At 48.9% G+C, this 15,339-nt stretch overlaps 1 protein-coding gene across 2 annotated transcripts in view; it reads right to left on the bottom strand.

The window, feature by feature from the left end:
- Positions 1 to 15,339, bottom strand: part of BRF1 (BRF1 RNA polymerase III transcription initiation factor subunit) — a 211,352-nt gene that overhangs the window by 59,168 nt on the left and 136,845 nt on the right. For both annotated transcript variants that reach the window (XR_005455932.1, XM_038765692.1), the window contains exons 12-14: positions 4,846 to 4,907; positions 1,933 to 2,014; positions 1,767 to 1,822 (exon numbers count right to left, since the gene is read on the bottom strand). Coding sequence is in view for 1 of the 2 variants with exons in the window: in XM_038765692.1 (XP_038621620.1) it covers positions 1,767 to 1,822; positions 1,933 to 2,014; positions 4,846 to 4,907 (200 nt within the window). In the remaining variant the exon portion in view is untranslated. The remainder of the gene's footprint in view (positions 1 to 1,766; positions 1,823 to 1,932; positions 2,015 to 4,845; positions 4,908 to 15,339) is intronic.

Raw genomic sequence — 15,339 nt, 5'->3', positions numbered from 1 at the left:
GGGCCACGGGGGGCCCCGGCAGTGCTGGGAGCCGGACCGTCCTCATCCCCACCGGCCTCACTCATCCTAGGTCTCTGATAAGACTGGAGTTTTTTCCATCAGGGCTACAGAGGCCAAAATGGTGGCTTTCCGACCCTCCCAGCTCCCGTCCCACCGATACCTGGGCCCCCCGCCACTTTCCAGCCCCCATGCTCAAAATGAAAAGTTGGCATCTGTGGGCAGGACTGTGGCGGTCTGAGCAAGGCAGGGCTTTACGTGCTGGGCCCAGGACTCACAGTGGCCCGCCAGGAAGGGTCGCCCTGGGGGCCGCTTGAGTGGGCGGACACAGAGTTGGCTGAAACGGACACCAGTCCCTCCCCCTGGCTAGGAGGCTTCTCTCAATGCCCGTGACCTCCCAGCCTGGCTCTCTAACAACACAATGGCAGGTGGGCCCAGGAGGAAAAGGGCGGGCGTACCTAGGAAGCAGGCAGCCTGACCTCTGAACTTTACCTTCCTCTCAATCTTCACTTCCCCCTCCAGCTCCTCCCAGCTGGCCGGGGGCCCCTCCATCCTTTGCTCTGACCTCCTGGGGGACCCTGTATCCTCTCCAACTGGCGCCAGCTCCTCCCCACATCCCCAGCAGCCTAGTCTCCCTCCTTTCTGTACCCCTGCACCCCCCAATCCTCCTCTGACATTTTCGGAACAAGGGCATCCCCCTCGACCCCCAAACCTGTCCAATCTCCCCATGGGGGGCGAGGGCAGTAACGTGGGCACGACTACCTGCTTCCACCCTGGGAGGGTCTGGGCAATAGCCCCGGGAACGCTGCCCGCTGGATCGTTCGCTCCCAGAGGGGTCATTCCCCGGTCCCTGCCCCATATGGGAATGCGAAACCCAAAAGTCAGGACTCAGGGAGGGGAACGCGGCTCTGGCTTCGGCCCAGTACTGAAAGGACGACCATGAATAAAAACCCCAAATGATGGGAAACTGCCAGTTTGATGGGTTTGCATGACATCAGAGGGACACACTCTAAGCCGTGTTCTTCCACGTTGTCTTACTGTTCATTATTATCAAACCCAAACAGGAAAAAAAAAATTCCTCTAATGAATGAGGCAATTTAAATTCATGCATATTTCAGTTGCACGTGATCATTTCACCCAGACCGCCTTTCCTCTGGTTCAATTACACGGAATATCAATGCCCTAGAGTGTCACTTATGTGGCCAGAAAGTTAAAACTGAAAGATGAAAAGACACAATAAACCGCTAGAAAACACAAGTGACAGTTTAGGAAAAGCATAACAATGGCATTTCTTCAAATCAATGTAACAAAGACGCCTTCGGTTCTTACTTCAGGGGCTCATTTTAACCTGCCTCGTCCTGAAGCTTTCCCTTCCACTGGAAGCATATAAAGCATGTTGGGATTTTGTTTCATTTAGGCTGAGAAAAACGTTTCGAGGAAGCTAAGACGGATAAAGCAGCATTTCACTGCAGAGGGGATGAAAGTGGAGTATTCTGGATGAAGACACCCATCTTTTTGTGCCTTGCATTCTGGCTAAGCCTTTCAGACTGTGGAGCAAATGCTGTATTCGGCCTGAAAAATGGCTACTGCCATAGCTTCTACTCCAGGAAAATACTGAGCTAGGACAGAAACAAATCAGTCTGAGGAACCCCCACCCCTGCAAGAACCGACGCACAGTGAAATTCAACGGGGAACATTTCTTTTCCAGTAAACACGGAGATTTACTGGAAAACGGATTCTCTTTCGAAACAAATCAGAATGTGTTCTACCTTGTGCTCCTTATAAATTCCAAGCTCCTTCTCTTTTGCTATCCTCGCTTCTTTTTCTAAAAGATGAAAAAAGCAGCTGCGTGAATGTCGACATTGGACGGCATTTCGTGGCATCCGTGGTAGGGCTGAAGACGGCTGGGCGCGGGGCGGGCATGGGACGGCTTACCCTTTTGCTCCTTCAGATACTCAGCGTTTTCCTTCATCCACAGCTCCGCTTTGATCCGGGCTTCGTTGTCGTTGAGGATGTACTGGACACGAAACAGAGTGAGCTGGATTACTTCCGTGAAAATCCCGGGGGAACTCCCCCCGCCCCGTGCATTAAGTTTTGCGAAACCACAAGGGATAATTTTCACCCGAGGATCTATGATGATGGCAAGGAGCAAAATGGGATCATCATCATCAATCGTATTTATTGAGCGCTTACTATGTGCAGAGCACTGTACTAAGCGCTTGGGAAGTACAAATTGGCAACATATAGAGACAGTCCCTACCCAACAGTGGGCTCACAGTCTAAAAGATGAAGTTGGATGAAGGGATGAAGTTGGGAGGACAGAGGGGGGCTGTGTCCATTTTCGTCCACGGCGAATGTGCGTGTGTGGTGAGGAGGATTGTGGCGGCGACCAGCTAAGGGGGCAGAGATTTCCCATATCCCAAATTGGCATCTGCTTTTGGAGGCTGAAAGTCCAGCACATGTCCATTTTGGAGACCCCTGCCACCCACCCATCAGTGTCCTAATCGCTCGAGGCCAGGTGACCGGCAGTGAGGGGAAAGGGAGGAGAGCACGGAACCATCAACAAGCCCAGGGGCCGTTCTCAATATGGCCAATGGGTTATCTGAATGTTCCAGACAGTCTGGTCAGTTTGAGTGACTCCTGGGGCAATGTACTCTCCTAAGCACTTTGCACACAGTAAGTGCTCAATAAATACAATTGAATGAATGCATGAAGGAATGAACGAAAGGGGATGGAGGGGATTGGTGGGGGAAAATACTGCACCCTGCTCTGGGCTTGCCCCCGGCATTTAGGTCACTCCACGATAAGCACAGTGGGGTTTTCTAGGTGAAAAATTGAGCCTCTGGGAGGGCAAGAAGTAGAATCAGCTCCTGCCACTGTCACCGCCCCACTGATTGCAGCCAAACACAACCCACCCAAGGAGCCTCTGCCATGGGTTGTGGACAGTCCACAGTGAACGATGCCCGCTCCTCGTGGAGAAGCAGCATGGCCTGGTTGGGTACAGCCCGGGCCCGGGAGGCAGAAGGACCGGGGTTCTAATTCTGGCTCTGCCATTTGTCTGCTGTGTGACCTTGGGCAAGTCGCTTCACTTCTCTAGGCCTCCGTTACCTCATCTGTAAAATGAGGATTAAGGCTGTGAGTCCCAAGGGGTACACGGACTGTGTCTATCCTGATGAGCTTGTATCTATCACGGCACTTAGTACAGTGCCTGGCACATAGTAAGTGTGTCATGAGAAGCAGCGTGGCTCAGTGGAAAGAGCCCGGGCTTTGCAGTCAGAGGTCATGGGTTCAAATCCCGGCTCTGCCGATTGCCAGCTGTGTGACTTTGGGCAAGTCACTTCACTTCTCGGTGTCTCAGTTACCTCATCTGTAAAATGAGGATTAAGACTGTTAGCCCCCCGTGGGCCAACCTGATCACCTTGTAACCATCCCAGTGCTTAGAACAGTGCTTTGCACATAGTAAGCGCTTAATAGATGCCATTATTATTATTATTATTATTAAGTGCATAACAAATACCATAAAAAGGTGCCCCCTAGCTAGGCTAATTCCCACTCTGGGGACTCATGAATGCATTGCCCAAACATCACAAACAGAGGGATACGGGATAGATGACAACTACCTGCTTAAAAAGAATTTGAGCAACTCATCAAACCTTTACTTCCTTTTTTAATAAGGGAGCTCACTGCAATATTTCCATTTTCAACGGCAGTGAGCAAGAAATTGAAACACTCCCAATAACGATAGTATTTCTTAAGTGCTTATTCTGTGCAGAACACTGTGCTAAGCCCCCTGAGGGACAGGGATCGTGTCTAAATCCCACCTGGCTATTCACTCCTAGGGCTTGGTATAGTGTGCCACACAGGGTAGGTGATTTATAAATTACAACTACTACTAGACTGTAAAGCCGCTGTTGACAGGGAACATGTCAACCAACTCTGCTATACTGGTCTCTCCCAAGTGCTTCATACAGTGCTCTGCACGTAGTAAGCACTCAATAAGTAGCACTGATTGATTGACTGATTACTACTATAACCATTAAGTGCTTCATAAGTAGAAGCTGCTACTACTACTAGTGTCCCTTCCCACTTTTACGCTCGATCTTCACGTCTGATCGTATTTTCAGACAATTTCTTCGGATGTGTGTTTTCACGGAGTATATTCTCTCCTCCTGTCAGCCTCTCTCTCTCTACCGGCTTGCCCCTCTCTGCCAGCCCAAGTCCACGGCTATTTCGGCTTGACCCTGCGGGGCAACTGTGAGGCTTGGCCTCGTGCCCAATCAGTCAATCAATCGCATTTATTGAGCGCTTACTGTGTGCAGAGCACTGTACTAGGAGCTTGGGAAGTACAAGTTGGCAACATAACAGGCCCAGGCCCCGTTGAGAATTCTGCCGGCTGGTAGGGAAGCACACCAGCTCTGCTGATGCTCTGAGGCGTGAATGGTCCGGGCGGGGGAACTTGTGCCTAAAACTTATTTCCAGACAAACCAGGAGACAGCTGGGTCGGGAAACGATTGTGACCAAGTGGATAACCGCTGGGCTGACTGGCTATGGGGAGATGGCGGTACATCCCAACATTCAGCGCTCTCGAAACAGCCTTGGGTTGCAAGAAAAGTCGTGGAAAAAAAACACCATACCGGTTTCAGATCGGGATTCCTGAAAGACATGGGCCGTTTGGGGGACAGAGCGTTGGGGGCACGGCGGCTCCCAACCCACACCAACGCAGGAGCTGAGTCATTCCCGGGCACGATCCGAATGATCCCTACGGCCTGGGCTGCCAGAGCCTTGGGGACCAAGTTTTCTTAGCCGGCATCTAGTACGAGGAAGAGAGGAAAGACACAAACGGCTTACCCTGTCTATTTCACTGTCGTCGATTCCGCTGAGATCTAACTCACCGTCTCCCGAATTTTCATCTGAATGAAAGCGATAACGATCAGTTTTAATTAGGGCATGGAAGTTGTTTTAAACAGAACCCAAACAATCGCACTTATGAGGGTAGCTGAGGATCGAGGGGCTGCTCGCTGGTGTAACAGCCCCATTATCTTTCCAAGTTCACACTTCCTCTTAACCAAAACAGAAGTTGGAGGCACTTTTTTTATCCTGTAAACTGTATATGTCTGAGCTGTCAGCCCAAGTAGTGATTCAGAGTAAAATCACCGATAAGGCACTTGGGACAAATACGGCTTCAGGGAAGAGGACTAAAATACCATGTAGAGATATCCAGCAGAGCCTCTTTTCCCTTGTGGCGGCAACAGATGTTCCCTATTAAGTCGGTGAGATCACCGTAGCAAGATGATTCGATTTTTCTCTTATCATTATGGGAGGTCTGCTAGTCCGGCAAACGTTACATGAATCCATTAAGTGTTAGGTTAAAGGATATTTTAGGGCTGGGGTACTGCCCACCAGCTGATTATTGGGGGGAGGGGGCGGTGAAGAAACCCTGCTGCAAGCACTTCATGGTCATTCCACCCTTAGCCCCACAGCATATCATTAATAATAATAATAATAATAATAACGATGTGGTATTACTCTGTGACAGGTACCATACTAAACGCTGCAGTAGAGACAAGCTAATTCATTTATTCAAGCGTATTTTTTGAGTGCTTACTTGGTGCAAAGCACTGTACTAAGTGCTTGGGGGAGTACGGTATAACAATAAATTGACACATTCCTTGCCCACAATGAGCTTACGGTCTAGAGGCGTTAATATAAATACATTACAGATACGTACACAATCAGGTTGGACCTAGTCCTTGTCCCACATGTGGAAAAGTAGACTGCTTCTGCTCCCTGGGTCGTTCCTGAGGGTTTCCCGGCCTACGGAGGTGGGATTTGGTTGAAGTTGGGAGACTGGTCACAGCAGGACTCTGCCACAATGTATTTTTTTTTTTAATGGTATTTACTCTATCCACTAGACCATGCTGCTTCTCAAAACACTGCGGAACATCCGTCATTTCAGTCCTTCGGGACTACACCGGCCCCAGCAAGGGAACAAGGAAAACCAGAACTATACGCCATGCCCACATCACCGCATTTTTTTAATTAGAAGAAGCGTGGCTTAGTGGAAAGAGCGCAGGCTTGGGAGTCGGAGGTTGTGGGTTCTAATCCAGCTCCGCCACTTACAGCTGTGTGACTTTGGTCAAATCACTTCACCTCTCTGGGCCTCAGTTACCTCACCTGTAAAAGGGGGATTAAGACTGTGAGCCCCACGTGGGACCTTGTATCTACCCCAGGGCTTAAAACAGTGCTTGGCACATAGTAAGCACTTAACAAATACCATCATCATTATTATTATTATCATTATTATTATTTTAATCTCTTATTATGTGCCAAGCGCAGCACTAAGCTCTGGAGCAGATACAAGCTAATCAGTTTGGACACGGTCCTGGTCCCACAGGGGGCTCACAGTCCTAAACCCCATTTTACAGATGAGGGAACTGAAGCACCGAGAAGGTAAGTCACTTGTCTGAGGTCATCCAGCAGGCAATTGGCATAGCCAGGATTAGAACCCAGGTCCTTCTGATTCCCACGTGCGTGTTCATTCATTCAATCGTATTTATTGAGCGCTTACTGTGTGCAGAGCACTGGACTAAGCGCTAGGGAAGTACAAGTTGGCAACATATAGAGACGGTCCCTACCCAACAGTGGGCTCACAGCATAGAAGACTGTGTTCTATCCACTAAGCCATGCTGCGTCTCAATTTCCAGTCCTGGGGACCAAACTGGTGGGCCCAGGTTGGAGGAGCTTGGCAAACAATCAGGAGAATTTACTGAATGTTGTCTCTACGCAGGACACTGTATTAAGCACTTGCAAAAAAAACCCAATAATAATAATAATAATGATAATAAAAAAGGCAGAGCAGGACTCTTCCCATCTTCAAAGCCTTCTTAAAATCACGTCTCCAAGAGATCTTGTTCAACTAAGCCTTCATATTCCCCACTCTTTCTCCCTTCTGTTGCCTTTGCATTTGGATTTGTACACTTTATTCATTCATTCGTTCAATCGTATTTATTGAGCACTTACTGTGTGCAGAGCACTGTATTAAGCACTTGGGAAGTACAAATTGGCAACATACAGAGACGGTCCCTACCCAACAACAGGCTCACATTTGATTTCACCCCACTCTCTTGGGTACCACATCCAGATTTTATTTTAAAGTCTGGGTCCACCTCTGGACTATAAGCTCCTGGTGGGCAGGCAACGGTGTACACCAACTCGGTTCGACTGTACTCTACCAAGTGCTTAGTACAGTGCTCTGCACACAGTGAGCCCTCAATATATACCACTGATTAACTGATTGGTTGATTGAGAGAAGACAATACGAGTTCTTGGACATTATCTCTACCTTCACGGATTTTACTCTCTGTCGGGTGATGGCTCACCTGATCCTCCAACTGATGGAGGCGGCTCCCCAAAGACCCTGGCATTCGGAAACTGGTCCGAGGCGGTGAATCAAGTCCCACCACCCCGCCTGAAAGACTGTGAGCTAGATTGTAATTTTTTTACGGTACTTGTTAAGCACTTACTATATGCCAGGCACTGCTCAAAGCACTGGGGAAGACTCAAGCTAATCAGGTTGGACTCAGTCCCTGTCCCACGTGGGGCTCGCAGTCTTAATCCCCATTTTTATAGATGAGGTAACTGAAGCACAGAGAAGTGACTTGTCCAAGGTCATACAGCAGACAAGTGGCAGGGCTGGGATTAGAACCCACGTCCTTCTGACTCTCAAGCCCATGTTCTCTCCACTAGACCACGCTGCTTCTCATCATTTCCCCTAGATAGTAAAGCTCCTTGAGGGCAGGGATTGCGAACACTCAGTCCACAGCTGGAAACTCCCTGAGAGCAGGGATAGCATCTACCCACTCCCAAGAGCTTAGTACACTGCTTTGCACTCGATAAATGCTCAATAACGTCCTTTGGTTGCCTGACCGATTGGGAGCCCATTGCAATAGAGACAGGCTGCAAATTAAATCATCAAATCGAGTGACCGAGCTTGCTTGGGATCCCCGACAGCTGCCGCTTCTTCGGGAAGGAAAATAATTTGGTAACGGCAGAGAGGCCAGGGACGTCAGCCCCTTCTTCTTCCCGCAAGTGCCCCATTACGAACCACTTTGCTCAGCGGAAGCTCTTGAGAGTGATGAGTCTGAATTTTCCTCTCCAGGGGCTAATAACTCCAGGAAGGCGGTAGATTTTGCCAGAGTCCCTCTCTCAGTGATCTTTTGAGGCAGGATTCGGTTGAGTGTAACCAATTGAGGATACTTTCCCAAGTCTCTACAGGAGGAAACACCATCTCTGAGAACCATTAAAAAAAGAAGCAAGTTGGCTTCGCCCAGTTTCAAACGGGCAGCTTTGGTTTGTAACCATGATGCGTGAACGGGCCCTGTTACTTGGCCGAGAAGAGGGAGCAGCAGAGTTGAGCTGCTAGAAGGGGCTGGGTTGGCAGCAAGTGGGTGGAATTGGGGAGTTTTCAGTCATCCCTCGTACCCTGTACCCCAAGTGAATCCCCCAACAGGCATCGGTGCCGCCCCTCTCCATCCTGGTGGGGAATGGGGAAGCTGTTTCAATCAATCAATCAATCGTATTTATTGAGCGCTTACTTTGTGCACAGCACTGTACTAAGCCCTTGGGAAGTACAAGCCGGCAACATATAGAGACAGTCCCTACCCAACAGCGGGCTCACAGTCTAGAAGGGGGAGACAGAGAACAAAACCAAACATACTAACAAAATAAAATAAATAGAATAGATACGTACAAGTAAAATAAATAAATAAATAAATAAATAAATAAATAAATAAATAGAGTAATAAAAATGTACAAACATATATACATCTATACAGGTGCTGTGGGGAAGGGAAGGAGGTAAGATGGGGGGGATGGAGAGAGGGACGAGGGGGAGAGGAAGGAAGGGGCTCAGTCTGAGAAGGCCTCCTGGAGGAGGTGAGCTCTCAGTAGGGCCTTGAAGGGAGGAAGAGAGCTAGCTTGGCGGATGGGCAGAGGGAGGGCATTCCAGGCCTGGGGGAAAAAGTGGACCGGGGGTCGATGGCGGGACAGGCGAGAACGAGGTATGGTGAGGAGATTAGCGGCAGAGGAGCAGAGGGTGCGGGCTGGGCTGGAGAAGGACAGAAGGGAGGTGAGGAAGGAGGGGGCGAGGGGATGAAGAGCCAAGGTTGACGATTCTCCTAACCTGTCCCGACCAAGCCCTCATTTCCTCCTCTCCCGCTCCCTTCCACATCATCCTTGCACTTGGATTTGCATCCTTTGTCCACCCCCTCCCTCAGCCCCACAGCACTGACGTCCATATCCATCATTTATTTATTTCTATTAATGTCAGTGCCCCCCTACTCTAGACTGTGAGCTCGTTGTCGGCATGGAACGTGTCTCCCAACTCTTACGTGGCACTCTCCCAAGTGCTTAGGAAGGTGCTCGGCACACAGTAAACGCTCAATAAGTACCATTGATTAGTTGGATAGATGGAACCATCATCATCATCATCATCAATCGTATTTATTGAGCGCTTACTGTGTGCAGAGCACTGTACTAAGCGCTTGGGAAGTACAAGTTGGCAACATATAGAGACGGTCCCTACCCAACAGTGGGCTCACAGTCTAAAAGACAGTCTAAAAAACCACTGACTGAGAAAGGGGACCTGCAAGGGAAAAGCCTTAACAGCTGCCAAACCAGCTTTGCCATGATTAGTATATTAATAATGATATTAATGATGATGATAATAATAATTGTGGTATTTGTTAAGTGCTCACTATGTCGAAATACTGTACGCCTTACCAGATGCTGAACCAGCTTTGCTGTGATTATTATATTAATAATGATAAAGACAACGATAATAATAATAATGTTTGTTAAGCGCTTAGTATGTCCAAGCACTGAACTTCCTAAGCGCTGGAGTAGATACAAGATAAAGAGGTTGGATACGACCCCTTTCATTCATTCATTCATTCAATCGTATTTGAGTGCTTACCGTGTGCAGAGCACTGTACTAAGCGCTTGGAAAGTACAATTCAGCAACAGAGACAATCTTTTCATGACGCACAGTACTGGACCACGACAACCAAACATCTCCCAAGCCTCTGTCCCCCAAGGGGCTCACAGTCTAAGGGGGAACAGATAATGAATTCTCATTTTTACAGATGAGGAAACTGAGGTCCAGTGAAGTGACTTGTCCGAGGTCACACGACAGGAACGTGGTGGCGCCGAAATTAGAACCCAGGTCCTCCAACTCCCAGATCGGGGCACCACCTGTTCGATCAATGGTATTTACTGAGTGCTTACTGTGTGCAGAGCACTGGACTAAGCGCTTGGGAAAGTTCAATACAACCGACTCACGACAACCTTGCAGTCTAGAGGGGGAGACCCGTAGGCCGCGCCGATTAAATGCTTGCACACCACACACCAACCCCGCCTCTCAGCCCCTCCAGAAACCCCGAATGCCGGTTTGTCCGCCTTACGAAGGGAGGGTGATGGACCAGCTGACCCATCAGCTGAGAGAAGCAGCGTGGCTCAGTGGAAAGAGCACGGGCTTCGGAGTCAGAGGTCATGGCTTCAAATCCCGACTCCGCCAACTGTCAGCTGTGTGACTTTGGGAAAGTCATTTAACTTCTCTGTACCTGAGTTCCCTCATCTGTAAAATAGGGATTACAACTGTGAGCTCCCCGTGGGACAACCTGATCTCCCTATAACCTCCCCAGCACTTAGAACAGTGCTTTGCACATAGTAAGCGCTTAATAATAATAATAATGATAATAATGATGGTATTTAACAAATACCATCATTATTAATATTGTTATCGGGAGGCGAGAGAGGGGAAGCCAGAGCCCTGGGCGATCCCACCTGTTTGGCTCCAACTAGCACCTAGAACCAGTTGCCATGGCTCACCCGTCCCCCTCCGTGGACTCGAGCGAGCTCCACAACTTGCAGGTTGTGGGCATACCGCGGTTTTCTAAAGTAGCAGGATGCCCTTCTCCCACGCTGAAATGTCGTTCTCCACACCTGGGCCTAAAAATAAAGTAACCTGTGTGTATTTGGGTGGGGGGAGCCCCGCACTGCCGCCCGGATCTGTGAATCAACACTCAATCACACCCATCTCATTTATACAGCTCAGAAGGAGACTTGAAAATATTCTTTAAATAGTCCCTTCCGCTGATCATGCCAGCAAAACTGGAGTGGCGACTCCACTTCTTCGGCATAATCGGTCCTCTAGATTGGAACCTCCTTCATTCAATCGTATTTATTGAGCGCTTACTGTGTGCAGAGCACTGTACTAAGCGCTTGGAAAGTACAAATTGGCAACATATAGGGACAGTCCCTACCCAACAACGGGCTCACAGTCTAGAAGCAGTCCTTGAGGCTGGGGACTGCGTCTACCAATTCTATTGCATTGTACTCTCCCAAATGCCTAGCACAGAGCTCTGCACTTAGTAGAGAATAATAATGATGACATTTGTTAAGCGCTTACTATGTGCAAAGCACTGTACTAAGCACTTGGAAAGTACAAATTGGCAACATATAGGGACAGTCCCTACCCAACAACGGGCTCACAGTCTAGAAGCAGTCCTTGAGGGTGGGGACTGCTTCTACCAATTCTCTTGCATTGTACTCTCCCAAATGCCTAGCACAGAGCTCTGCACTTAGTAGAGAATAATAATGATGACATTTGTTAAGCGCTTACTATGTGCAAAGCACTGTTCTAAGCGCTGGAGGGGGAGACAAGGCCGGGTGTGAGAATCAGAGGGGCCTGGGTTCTTATCCCGGCTCTGCCGCTTGTCTGCTGGCTGAACTTGGGCAAGTCACATCACTTCTGTGAGCTTTAGTCACCTCACCTCAGTCAGAATAATAATAATAATAATAATGATGGCATTTGTTAAGCGCTTACTATGTGCAAAGCACTGTTCTAAGCACTGGGGGGGATACAAGGTGATCAGGTTGTCCCACGTGGGGCTCACAGTCTTCATCCCCATTTTACAGATGAGGGAACTGAGGCTCCGAGAAGTTAAGTGACTTGCCCAAGGTCACACAGCAGACATGTGGCGGAGCCGGGATTCAAACCCATGACCTCTGACTCCAAAGCCTGTGCTCTTTCCACTCAGCAGCACGGCTCAGTGGAAAGAGCTCAATAAATACTATTAACTGATATTCTTTTGCTCCATGTGATTGTCTTCCCCAGCTTACAGATGGCGAGTTCCCTGTGGGCCAAGGGATGAATCTGAATAATTGATTTGATAAACATGACCTGACCCTTTTTTTTTTTAACGGTATTTGTTAAGCACTCACTATGTGCCCTCTAGACTATTAACTCATTGTGGGCAGGGAATATGCCTGTTATGTTGCTGTACTGTATTCATTCATTCATTCAATTGTATTAATTGAGCGCTTACTGTGTGCAGAGCACTGTACTAAGCGCTTGGGAAGCACAAGTTGGCAACATATAGAGACAGTCCCTACCCAACAGTGGGCTCACAGTCTAGAAGACTGTACTCTCCCAAGCGCTTAGTATAGTGCTCCCTCCCAGTTAGATCACGTTGATCCCCTTCCCGCCTCCCTCCCTCTCATCTAGCGCTTAGAACAGTGCTTTGCACATAGTAAGCGCTTAATAAATGCCATCATTATTATTATTATTATTATTATCCTCCGTCCAGGCCCCGCTGGTGGAAGGCAAGCTAACGTTTGCAGGATTTAGAGAAGCAGCACGGCTTAGTGGAAACAGCCCGGGCTTGGGAGTCGGAGGGCGTGGGTTCGAATCCCGGCTCCGCCACTTGTCAGCTGTTCGGGCAAGTCGCTTCACTTCTCTGTGCCCCAGTTCCCCATCTGTAAAATGGGGACTATGACTGCGAGCCCCAGGTGGGGCAACCTGATTACCTTGTATCTCCCCCAGTGCTTAGAACAGTGCTTGGCACATAGTAAGCGTTTAACAAATATTATTATTATTTGGGGATTTCTGAACATGCACAAACACACACCCCACCCTGCCATAGCTCCCCTGGTCAGGGCTCCTTGGAGACAACCTTCCTCGCACGCTGAGAAGGGGCAGGGGGAGGCGCGCGTGGGGGTAAACTCCACGGGCCCAAATCCGAAGCTGGTAGCTCCGGTTCCCGCCCGGAACCGAGCTCTCCATCATCATCATCATCACCATCATCATCAGTCGTATTTATTGAGCGCTTACTGTGTGCAGAGCACTGTACTGAGCGCTTGGGAAGTACAAGTTGGCAACATATAGAGACAGTCCCTACCCAACAGCGGGCTCACAGCACGGCTTAGTGGAAACAGCCCGGGCTTTGGAGTCAGAGGTCACGGGTTCAAATCCCGGCTCCGCCACTTGTCAGCTGTGTGACTTGGGGCAAGTCACTTCACTTCTCTGGGCCTCAGTTCCCTCATCTGTAAAATGGGGATGAAGATTGTGAGCCCCACGTGGGACAACCTCATGACCTTGTATCCCCCCAGCGCTTAGAACAGTGCTTTGCACATAGTAAGCGCTTAATAAATGCCATTATTATTATTATTATTATTAAAAGGGGGAGACGGAGAACAAAACCAAACATACTAACAAAATAAAATAAATAGAATCGATATGTACAAGTAAAATAAATAAATAAATAGAGTAACAAATATGAACAAACATATATACATATATACAGGTGCAGTGGGGAAGGGAAGGAGGTAAGATGGGGGGGATGGAGAGAGGGACGAGGGGGAGAGGAAGGAAGGGGCTCAGTCTGGGAAGGCCTCCTGGAGGAGGTGAGCTCCCCATCAGGCGTGGCAGCCCGTCCCTCCACCGTCCCCTCAACGAGCTCCCCCGGGGCTTCCGTGCAGGCCTGCTTCTGCATGTGTGCACAGCCCGGCCTCTCCCCTTGCCGGGAGCCGCCGCCGTGCCGGTGGCAGGATTGAGCCGATGCCCTTTCCATAATCTTCCATTTCCTCCCAGAGACGGGGGCTGAAAGCCGGGATTAGCCTTGCCAACCTGAGATTACCGGCTTCTCCTTGAGATCGGTTTATGGGCGTGCTCTCAGGGGGTACAGCTGTGGGTGGAATTGCTTTTAATAATAATAATAGTAGTAACAATTATGGCATTTGTTAAGCGCTTACTATGTGCCAAGCACTGTTCTATGCACTGGTAATTGGGTTGTCCCACGTGGGGCTCGCAGTCTTAATCCCCATTTTACAGATGAGGATTTTGTCACAGCTGTGTGACTTTGGGCAAGTCCCTTCACTTCTCTGTGCCTGTTATGTTGTTGTATTGTACTCTCCCAAGCACTTAGTGCTTCTTCCCACTTAGATCACATTCAAAATACTCTTTAAATAGTCCCTTCCACTGATCATGCCAGCAAAACTGGAGTGTCAACCCCCTTTCTTCGGCATAACCAGTCCTCGAGACTGGAAGCTCCTTTCATTCAATCGTATTTATTGAGCGCTTACTGTTAGCGCTTCCAGATGAGGGAACTGAGGCCCAGAAGTTAAGTGACTTGCCCAAGGTCACACGACAAGCAGCAGAACCGGGATTAGAACCCACGTCCTCTGACTCCCAAGCCCGGGTTCTTGCCACTGATAAGAATAATAATAATGATGGCATTTGTCAAGCGCTTACTATGTGCAAAGCGCTGTTCTAAGTGCTGGGGAGGTTACAAGGTGATCAGGTTGTCCCCCGGGGGGCTCACAGTCTTCATCCCCTTTTTACAGACGAGGTAACTGAGGCTCAGAGAAGTGAAGTGACTTGCCCAAAGTCACCCAGCTGACAAGTGGCGGAGCCGGGATTCGAACCCATGACCTCTGACTCCACAGCCTGTGCTCTTTCCACTGAGCCACGCTACTTTTGTGGGGGGAAAGAAAATCCCCAAACTTCTGGCCGCACGCCTGTCCCGGTGACGGTACGGCCTTTTAGACCTTTCAAGTACCGCACAATTTCTCTACTATTTCCCCTATCCGGACCCTCTTTTAATGAGAGCCTGCACACAGTAAGCACTCAATAAATACGATTGATTGATTGATTGATTCCCCATAGACTGTAAGCTCTGTCTCGGCAGACATCACGAATAATAACGACATCTGTCAAAAGCTTCTACTACGTGCAAAGCACTGTTCTAAGCGCTGCCTGCCCTACTGAGAGCTCACCTCCTCCAGGAGGCCTTCCCACACTGAGCCCCCGCCTTACCTCCTTCCCCTTCCCACAGCACCTGTATATATGTATATATGTTTGTACGGATTTATTACTCTATTTTATTTGTACATATTTATTCTATTTATTTTATTTGGTTATTTATGTTTTGTTTTGTTGTCTGTCTCCTCCTTCTAGACTGTGAGCCCGCTGTTGGGTAGGGACCGTCTCTATGTGTTGCCAAC

This window comes from Tachyglossus aculeatus, chromosome 23 (genome assembly GCF_015852505.1).
Source record: "Tachyglossus aculeatus isolate mTacAcu1 chromosome 23, mTacAcu1.pri, whole genome shotgun sequence".
Taxonomy (NCBI): domain Eukaryota; kingdom Metazoa; phylum Chordata; class Mammalia; order Monotremata; family Tachyglossidae; genus Tachyglossus; species Tachyglossus aculeatus.
Note: the sequence above shows the minus strand (reverse complement) of the source record. Positions and strands in the feature narration are given on the sequence as shown.